Here is a 10,048-nt window from a genome sequence, read left to right on the forward strand (position 1 = left end):
AGTACCTGACCCTAACCCCAACTTTTGCTTCAGGTGTCCCAGATGGCTCAGTACTTTGAACCACTCACCCTGGCCGCAGTGGGTGCTGCTTCTAAGACACTGAGCCACCCGCAGCAGATGGCACTTCTGGACCAGACTAAAACATTGGCAGAGTCTGCCTTGCAGTTGCTGTACACTGCCAAGGAGGCTGGTGGTAACCCCAAGGTAGTGAGGGGGCCCAGGAGGGGTAATTGCTAGGAAGAGCCAGAAAAGCAGGAGCTACAGGCTGCCTTTGCTCGTGTGTCCCTATAGCAAGCGGCACACACCCAGGAAGCCCTGGAGGAAGCTGTCCAGATGATGACAGAGGCTGTGGAGGACCTAACAACCACCCTCAATGAAGCAGCCAGTGCTGCCGGAGTTGTCGGTGGCATGGTGGACTCTATCACCCAGGCCATCAACCAGGTTAGAGCCTTGGGTACTGTGGGCACAGGCTGCCTTGGTCTAGGGACTTTGGGCACAGCAGCCGTGATCCTGATGGCCTTTCTCCTTGCCTTGTCCTCCTCTTTCAGCTAGATGAAGGACCTATGGGTGAACCAGAGGGTTCGTTCGTAGATTACCAAACAACCATGGTGAGGACAGCCAAGGCCATTGCTGTCACTGTTCAGGAGATGGTAAGTTTGGGACAAAAGAGGATTGCCCTAGAGAGCTGAGCTTGGTCAGAATTTCACTTCTTCCCTTATCGCTAGGTAACCAAGTCCAACACCAGTCCCGAAGAGCTGGGGCCTCTTGCTAACCAGCTGACCAGTGACTATGGCCGACTGGCCTCACAAGCCAAGCCTGCAGCTGTGGCTGCTGAAAATGAAGAGGTAAACACGGAGGCAGTTCTGCCTTCTCTCGGGGAGTCCAGGTTATGCCCCTTGTTTTTGTGGCAGCGTCCAGGGCTGCCCCACACTCCCTCTCTCTAGATGAAGGGCAGCACACACTGACCTTCAGGGCCACTCCATAAAGAGTAAGCAGAGTAGAAATTAAGGATTAAAGCCTTCAACACAGGGACAAAGGGCAGCTCAGGACCCTTTGGCTTCTGGGTTCTTTTTCTCTTGCCTCTGCCAATCCCTGTGAGGCCTATGGCATCTTCTCTGCTGGGTCATGAGTCTCTTCTGTCCTTATTACTTCCTTGTTGCACACTCATGAAGTTCACCCTTGCCTAAGCTCTTTCCAAGAAAGTGAGTAACTGGATCTTAGTAGGACACACCTAATCCCCAAACCCTCCATAAACCCAGACAGGCTGGCTCATAATCCACAGCTCTGATTCAGATAACCGGGCCTGAAGTGATTCCCTCCTCCCATGGTACTGAACACAGCCCTCACGCGGTGGCGCCTTCTCACTGCTTCTCACTGTTTTCCATGTGTAGAAGGCACTCGTGCTTGAGTCTGAAACCTAAAAGGGCTGTGCTGGGAGCTGTTCCTTATAACTCCATTAGCCAGTGGTTCGTGTTTCTTTACTTATTTGTGTATGTGTATATATTTGACGTGTGTGAGTACAGGCATGCGCATGTCACAGTGCGCATGTGGAGGTCAGGTGACAGCTGTGAAGGCTGCCTTAGGTGATCAGCGTACACAGCAGGTGTTCTTACCCCAGTCATCCACTGCTCCCATTTTCATGCATCTTCATTGATTCCTCTAGGTGCAGCAAAGGACCCCTGAGCGCCCTCATAAAATACAGGTGTCCCCTCTGTTGTTCACAGATAGGTGCCCATATCAAGCACCGAGTGCAGGAGCTAGGCCATGGCTGTTCCGCTCTGGTCACGAAGGCAGGTGCCCTGCAGTGTAGCCCCAATGATGTCTACACCAAGAAGGAGCTCATAGAGTGTGCCCGGAGAGTATCAGAAAAGGTGACTACTAACCTCCTGGGACTGTATGTCTCTCCCCCTCTGTGTGCCTCTCCAGTCAAGCATGGGTGACCTTCCCTTCACTGTGCGCTGCATAACTTCACCTGCAGGTCTCCCATGTGCTGGCTGCACTCCAGGCTGGGAATCGTGGAACCCAGGCCTGCATTACAGCAGCCAGTGCCGTGTCGGGTATTATTGCGGACCTCGACACCACCATCATGTTTGCCACTGCTGGCACGCTCAACCGTGAGGGTGCTGAAACTTTCGCTGACCACCGGTGAGGGGGGAACTGTCCAGAGGGAGAAGGTTGGGGGATGAGCCAGAGGAACACTGGGCTGGAGCCTGGGGACTCTGAGGGAAGCTGACCAGGCTGGGACCTCCCCAGGGAGGGTATCTTAAAGACAGCAAAGGTTCTTGTGGAGGACACCAAAGTCCTGGTGCAGAATGCAGCTGGGAGCCAGGAGAAGTTGGCACAAGCTGCCCAGTCCTCAGTGGCCACCATTACCCGTCTCGCTGATGTCGTCAAACTTGGTGCAGCCAGCCTGGGAGCTGAAGACCCAGAAACTCAGGTATCCACCTAACATCCCTAATTCTGTCCAGAACCTCACTTCCTGTTGCCCTGCTCCCTCTCACAAACCAGAGTTGCCTCTCCCATACAGGTGGTGCTGATCAATGCAGTAAAGGATGTAGCCAAGGCCCTGGGAGACCTCATCAGTGCAACAAAGGCTGCAGCGGGCAAAGTTGGGGATGACCCTGCAGTGTGGCAGCTCAAGAACTCTGCCAAGGTGGGAGGCAGTGAAGGGCAGCAGCAGGAGGGATGGTTAATGGTCTCTCCCCTGCTTCTTAAAGTGACCTCCACCCCCATTCCACTGTCGCCCTCAGGTGATGGTGACCAATGTGACATCATTGCTCAAGACAGTGAAGGCTGTGGAAGATGAGGCCACCAAAGGCACACGGGCCCTCGAGGCCACCACAGAACACATACGTCAGGAACTGGCCGTAAGCTCCCGGGGCATTGGGTGATAAGCTGAGTGTGGACCTCACCTGCATTCCTCAACACTCTGCTTGCTTATTACCACATTTCCCACATGACCTCTGTGTCTCTGCTGAGCTGCATCCTGGCCAAAAGGCACAGCTGAAACTCCGGATAGTCTTCCCAGTCTCTCCTCAGTCAGAGCGTGACCAGCTGCTGTAGGAATATCTGCAGGGACCTGACCTGCAATAGCTAATCAAGGAAAGCTTTCTGAGCCAGGTGGTGGTGCCACACACCTTTACCCAGCACTTAGGAGGCAGAGCAGGTGAATCTCTTTAAGTTCAAGGGTAGCCAGGGCTACACACAGAAACCATGTCTCCAAAAACAAAAAAGAAAGAAAAGCTTTTGGATGTGTGAACTATATCATGTGATTGTTTGTCTTCCAGTCTTAGATACCATAAAATCTTCCATCCTTTTTCTCAACAGGTCTTCTGTTCCCCAGAACCACCTGCCAAGACCTCTACCCCTGAGGATTTCATCCGAATGACCAAGGGTATTACTATGGCAACAGCCAAAGCTGTTGCTGCTGGCAATTCCTGTCGACAGGAAGACGTCATTGCCACAGCCAATCTGAGCCGGCGTGCTATTGCAGATATGCTTCGGGCTTGCAAGGTAGAAATGCTGGTAGTGCGGTAGTAACACTGCAGGGAGGGATTTGGGGGGCCTGAAGCTCTAAAGCTAACGCGCTGCTCTGGGGACAGGAAGCAGCTTTCCATCCAGAAGTGGCACCTGATGTGCGGCTTCGAGCCCTGCACTATGGCCGGGAATGTGCCAATGGCTACCTGGAGCTGCTGGACCATGTGCTGCTGGTAAGAAGGTGTTGCTCCTCGTCCCAGCCTCTGTCCCAGCCTTTTGCAAAGAGTTTCCTTAGCACCTCAGACCCAGGCCCACCCTATCACCTGTTCCCAAATTCATTCTCATTTTCAAGTCTCCTTTCTCTGGGACCCCGTTGTTCTTCCTTTCACCTCTTCTTCCTCTTCTCTTGTTTCCTTTCCCACCTGACCTGCTTCTCTACCTTTACCATCTCTTCTCACTTCACCATTCTCCATGCTTGTCAGCCGGTGAGTGACAGCCCACTTTTCACTGTGCGTGGAGCATGATGCTGCACCGTGTGCGCTTGAACAGGACCGAGTGTTCAAGGGCTGTGCTGTGGAGTGCTCTAGGGGGTGGGGCGGGAGCGTGCTCTGCCTTGTCTCACAGGTCAAGGTGAAACCCAGGATCCAATGTTCTTTGTTGTGCACTCTCCCTTCTCCCAGACCCTTCAAAAGCCAAACCCAGAATTGAAGCAGCAATTGACGGGACACTCAAAACGGGTGGCTGGCTCTGTGACTGAGCTCATCCAGGCTGCCGAGGCCATGAAAGGTAAGGGGTAATGAGAGACAGAAGGGAGGGCAAGAGAAACTCTTGTCGTGGTCTCTATTTCCTGGTTGGATGGTCCTCAGCTAGCCTCTGCTTCCAGTCACAGGTGCCAGGGCCTGGTGATGCTGAACAAACACCCCAGTGCTTCTGTCCCCCTGCCGTGCCTCAGCCTCCTCCTTCCATCTTTATCCCACAGGGACCGAATGGGTGGACCCGGAGGACCCCACTGTTATTGCTGAGAATGAGCTCCTGGGAGCTGCAGCTGCCATTGAGGCTGCAGCCAAAAAGCTAGAGCAGCTGAAGCCCCGGGCCAAACCCAAGGTCAGGGTTGTTCCCTCCCTTCCACCCTCACAGGGGCAGGAGGGCTCCACCTTGTTCCCCTTCTTACAGCCTCCCTGCCCCTCTGCAACCTTCTCTTTATAGGAGGCAGATGAGTCCTTGAACTTTGAGGAGCAAATCCTAGAAGCTGCCAAGTCCATTGCAGCAGCCACCAGTGCACTGGTAAAGGCTGCTTCAGCAGCCCAGAGGGAGCTGGTGGCTCAAGGAAAGGTCAGTACTTTGCCTCAGAAGAACGAGGACAAGGTGGCCAATCCCACTCACATCCTTAACCAGGAGTGGCTTTGAAGTAGGACAGCATAGGTCTAAGTAGGCTCACTTCTTTCTTCTGCAGGTGGGCGCCATTCCAGCCAATGCACTGGATGATGGGCAGTGGTCCCAGGGCCTCATTTCTGCTGTGAGTGTTTAACACCCTCTGTGTGTCCACTTGAGGGTGGAATGGAATGGAATGGAATGGGCCAGAACAAGAGGCATACTTTAATCTCAACTCTGTCTCCATTAGGCCCGTATGGTGGCTGCAGCCACCAACAATCTATGTGAGGCAGCCAATGCAGCTGTCCAGGGCCATGCTAGCCAGGAGAAACTCATTTCCTCAGCCAAGCAGGTAGCTGCCTCCACAGCCCAGCTCCTGGTAGCTTGCAAAGTCAAAGCCGATCAAGATTCTGAGGCAATGAAAAGGCTTCAGGTAAGAAATCCTGACCCTTCCCTATCCCCTCTGCAGCGCTGCTTTAAATGGACATGCTGATGATAACATCCCTAACAAAAGCAGTTTAAGGGAGAATTTATCATTGCTGACTACTCAGTGTAGCAGGAACTTAAAGCAGCTGGGTACGTTATATCCACAGTCAAGAGCAGAGAGCAGTGGATTACTAGGTGCATGCTAGCTGACCCACTCACGTAATCCAGAGTGCCCAAGGCTGATGTGGTGTGCCGCCCACAGTGGTCAGTTCTTCCTACCTTGATCAGTGTAGTCAGACAGTTCCCCACAGACACACCCACAGGCCTACCCAATCCAGACAGTTCATTTTTCCTCCCTGCTCAGCTGATCCCAGGTTATGTAAAATTGACAATTAACACTACCACACTTGGGATAACTGTCTTTGTGGGAGTCGAGGAACTCTGAACTAAAACCCTGAGTCCTCAGGAGTTGCTCCTTGCTTCTCATGCAGGCTGCGGGCAATGCAGTGAAGAGGGCTTCAGATAATTTGGTGAAGGCGGCCCAGAAGGCCGCGGCCTTTGAAGACCAGGAGAATGAGACGGTGGTGGTGAAGGAGAAAATGGTTGGGGGCATTGCCCAGGTGAGCCACTCAGGGACACTTGGGAACATGGTCTTGTTGCCTGCACTGTCCCACCAGCCTCTGCCCTGATGCGCATCTTGTTGAGCTTTCTTGGCCCTTCATCCCTCAGATTATCGCAGCACAGGAAGAGATGCTTCGGAAGGAACGAGAGCTGGAAGAGGCACGGAAGAAGCTTGCCCAGATCCGGCAGCAGCAGTACAAGTTTTTGCCTTCAGAGCTTCGAGATGAGCACTAGGGAAGCCGCTTCTATTTAATGCAGACCCAGCCCAGAGACTGTGCCTGCCACTACCAAAGCCTTCTGGGCTATCCGGGCCCAACCTGCCCAACCCCAGCACTCCCCAAAAGTGCCTGCCATTCCCCGGGCCTGGCCCTGCCCAGGCCCACTGCAAGCCCTGTCCTCTTCCTAACTCCAAGTGCCTTCGTACCTAGGGCCCTAAGTGCCTGCTCCTTCCCAGAGTATTAACGCTCCAAGAGTATTATTAACGCTGCTGTACCTCAGTTTGAACCTGCCAGGGCCTCAGCTGCTCCACCCTGCCAGCAGCTTCCAGCCAGTCCCCACGGCCGCATCAGCTCAACTCATCCCTTTTTGATACTATATCCCCTACCCCAGCTACCTATGGAGCTTGGGGGTTGTAAACCCCAAAAAGGTCATGCTCCAATAAAAGTGATTCTACCTACAGCTGCAGCCTGGCTTTGTGAGGAGATGGAAGATCTTCCCCAGGGGCACTGGGAGAAAGTAGGAGTGAGCTGTCACTCAGCTTGATTGGTTCAAGATGGGAGCAGAGAAGATGGAGCCATCTGCCCATCAGGCCCCTTTCTTCTGCCTGCACCCAGCCGTCACCCTACATGGGAAACTGTGCCTCCAAAACCATTCTCTCTCCCCATCTCACTGGCCAAGAGCTAAGCTTCTAGTGCGTCTCTCTGTTCTCTGTGGCTAGCAGTACACCTTATTCTTTGTACCCAGTTAGAGTGTATAAAGAGGGTTCAGATTTAGTTCCTGGCCAAATTCCATTTTTCAAAAGCATCTTTACTAAAAAATAAGAGTAAGGGACTGGAGAGATAGTGGTCAAGGAGCACTTGCTGCTCTTGCAGAAGATATGGGTTCTGTTTCCAGCACCCGCATGGCAGCTCACAACTGCCTGTAACTCCAATCCAGGAGGGTGTAGTGCCAGCTTCTGACCTTGGGCTCCTTCCCCTAAGCTCAGGGAGGCACATGCACAACCAGTAAATAAAGAGTAGACTATAAATACCCTCTCCTGGCCTCTAGGGGACACACACACAAATCCTTTTCTAAACATGTATGTGTGCTTCTCAGGTTATTGTTGATTGGTTTGGGGGATTTCTGTCAAAAACAAAGGGGACCTTGATCCATCTTTGAGACTTTATAGATGGGTAGAGCGCCCCCTAGTGGCCAGGCAAAAGTTGGTTACTGATTATAGCCTGGCCTATCCAGGTTCCATAAAAGGAGTCAGTCAAGAAGGTATATACATACTGTCTTCTGCTTCCCTCTTCACTAATCCCCCCGCCCCCTGCTCACAGCCTGACCGTGTTATGTGTGACTTTTATTTTGACCAGTCCTGCTGCTCAGTGTATTTCAGTGCTGCTGCTATGGGTACCCAGCATCACCAGCTTTCTCCCCATTACATCAAGTTTAAAGCAGACGAGAATACTTTGTCCTCTCCAGGGCCACCCATCTGGGCCAGTGCCCACTTCCTACCATCACTCGGTCACCTGTGATTCATTCATTCAATATTTACTAAGCCATGCCTGTGCTAAGCACTGGAAAATCAAGATGATTATCGCTTCTCTGACGCACAGACTGGTAGCTCCACCATGGACTGCAGTGGGCCCTGCACCCCAGATTCAATGTCACAGCGCTGTGACTCACGGCCTTGGAGATCAAGTCTCTTCACGGCCTCCCACGCGAGTAGTAATCTAGACTGAGCTCCAGCTCTGAGCCCAGCACAGGTGCCTACTTCTGCTGCCACTTCCTTATGGTGTCCTTAGGAACTGCAGCCAGTCACGTCCATCTTTATGGTGGTAGCTTCCCAAGCTGCCCCAGCCGCCTCTGGCTGTTCTTCAGATGGGGTCTCCCCCTCTGGAGATTCTCCAAGACCCTTTCAGTTATCCAGAAGTCAAAATTAGTTTCACAATGAGGCATTGGGAAAAAAAAAAACAAAAACTTTTTTTACAGCATCAACATTACACAAATAATACTGTTAAGTGAAACGATCTCAGCACAGATCAAAGCAGTGGCCCCAAATTACACTGATTGTCACATACTCACTGTGAATTTGCATATAAGACACAAATGCAACTTCATAAGATTTTTTTTTGAGGGGGGGGGTCAGGTTTTTACTATGTAGCTTGTAGCTTTCACTGGCCTAGAACTCAAAGAGCTCCACCTGCCTCTGCCTCCTGAGCGCTGGGATTACAGGCGTGCGCTCCCAAATCCTCCTTTATTTAAGAAAATTCTTAAGCCGGGGGCGGGGGGGGGGGAACAGGTGGTGCACACCTTTAACCCCAGCACTCAGGAGGCAGAGGCAGGCAGATCTCTGTGAGTTCGAGGCCAGCCTGGTCTACAGAGCGAGTTCCAGGACAAGCTCCAAAGCTACAGAGAAACCTTGCTTGAAAAAAGAATGTTCTTGAGTATCCTAATCTTAGACATGTTGACATTTCCCTATAATTCTAATATGAAGGAGGTAGAGGCAGAAGAATCAAGAGTTCAAGTAAATTGTACAAAATGGTTAATTTTATTGTCTTTCAGGTTTTTGGTATGTGTGCTTTTTGTGTCTGAATGTGTGTGCATGTGCATGCTCACACACTCACACATGTGTACATGACTATGTGCTTGTGAGGAGGCCAGGGAAAGACATTGGTGTCCTCTATCACTTTCCATCCTGTCCTCCAGAGACTGTGCTGTCACTAAGCCTAGGCTAGGCTGGTGGCTAGCAATCCCCAGCAATCCTGCCCCCACCTCCCACAATGCTGGGGTTAAAGGTATATTAAAGGCCACACCCAGATCTTTATGTGGGTGCTGGAATATGAACTTGAATCCTCGTGCTGGCTCAGTAAGCTCTTCTTCCACCTAGCCATCACTCCTTTCCCCTCTTTTAAAAAAAAGTCTCAGGGCTGGGGAGATATCTCAAACATGAAGACCTGGATTTGGGATCACAACACCCTCATAAAAGCTGAGTGTGCCCAAGCACATCTATAACCAAGTACTGGGCAGGTACCAGGGTCTTAGTGGCCAACCAGTCTAGCCTAAATGGCAAGCTCCATGTTCATTAAGAGATCCTGTCTCTAAAATAAAATAAATAATAAAAATAAGGTAGAGAACAACAGAAGTAAATGTCTGACATCAACCTCTGCCTCCACACCTGCATGCACAGATAAGCACACACACACACACACACACACACACACACACACACACACATATCCAAATAAACAGGATCAGGACATTGTGTAACCCAGACTGACCTTGAATTTACCGCTTAGCCAAGGGTGACCTTGAACTCCTGATCCTCCTGTCTCCACCTCTCAAGTGCTGGGATTACAAGTGTGTAGCACCACGTCCAGTTTGATTCTGGAGATTGAACTCAAGGCCTTCTGCATGCTAGAGAAGCACTCTACTAAGTGAGCAATATCATCAGTCCTGAGCCGTGTGGGTTTTTTGTTTTGTTTTGTTTTGTTTTGTTTTGTTTTGAGACAGGTTTCTCTGTGTAGCCATAGAGCCTGTCCTGGAACTTGCTCTGTAGACCAGGCTGGCCTCAAACTCACAGAAATCCACCTGCCTCTGCCTCCCAAGTGTGGGATTAAAGACGTGATCTGCCACCACCCAGCATTTTGTTTTGTTTTTAAAGAAAGGTCTCACTATGTAGCTCTGGCTGACCTGAAACTTGCTATGTAGACCAGGCTGGCCTTGAACTCATAGTTGCTGAAGATTTATTTTTTTATTTTATGTGTGTGTATGTTCACCCATGCGTGGTGCACCTGAATGTATGTATGTGTACTACATGTGTGAAGCACCTGCATAAGCTTGAAGAGGGCACTATATCCTCTGGAACTGAAGTTACAGGCCATTGTGAGCCGCTATGGAAACCAAACCTGGGTCCTTTGCAAGAGCAGCAAGTGCTCTTAACTGTTGAGCC

General features: G+C 51.2%; 1 protein-coding gene across 2 annotated transcripts in view; it reads left to right on the plus strand.

Moving 5' to 3' along the window:
• Nucleotides 1-6,573, plus strand: part of Tln1 (talin 1) — a 31,190-nt gene extending 24,617 nt beyond the window's left edge. For both annotated transcript variants that reach the window (XM_085677219.2, XM_048420407.3), the window contains 18 exons: nt 34-204; nt 292-441; nt 549-650; nt 726-845; nt 1,725-1,871; nt 1,979-2,145; nt 2,254-2,437; nt 2,528-2,653; nt 2,751-2,867; nt 3,328-3,513; nt 3,603-3,710; nt 4,158-4,263; nt 4,457-4,581; nt 4,684-4,809; nt 4,931-4,993; nt 5,099-5,281; nt 5,766-5,894; nt 6,004-6,573. In XM_085677219.2, coding sequence (XP_085533345.1) covers nt 34-204; nt 292-441; nt 549-650; nt 726-845; nt 1,725-1,871; nt 1,979-2,145; nt 2,254-2,437; nt 2,528-2,653; nt 2,751-2,867; nt 3,328-3,513; nt 3,603-3,710; nt 4,158-4,263; nt 4,457-4,581; nt 4,684-4,809; nt 4,931-4,993; nt 5,099-5,281; nt 5,766-5,894; nt 6,004-6,129 — 2,436 coding nt within the window. In that variant the 3' untranslated portion in view covers nt 6,130-6,573. The remainder of the gene's footprint in view (nt 1-33; nt 205-291; nt 442-548; nt 651-725; nt 846-1,724; nt 1,872-1,978; nt 2,146-2,253; nt 2,438-2,527; nt 2,654-2,750; nt 2,868-3,327; nt 3,514-3,602; nt 3,711-4,157; nt 4,264-4,456; nt 4,582-4,683; nt 4,810-4,930; nt 4,994-5,098; nt 5,282-5,765; nt 5,895-6,003) is intronic.
• Nucleotides 6,574-10,048: the final 3,475 nt, after the last annotated feature.

The sequence above is a fragment of the Myodes glareolus genome, chromosome 16 (genome assembly GCF_982192425.1).
Source record: "Myodes glareolus chromosome 16, mMyoGla1.1, whole genome shotgun sequence".
Lineage (NCBI taxonomy): Eukaryota > Metazoa > Chordata > Mammalia > Rodentia > Cricetidae > Myodes > Myodes glareolus.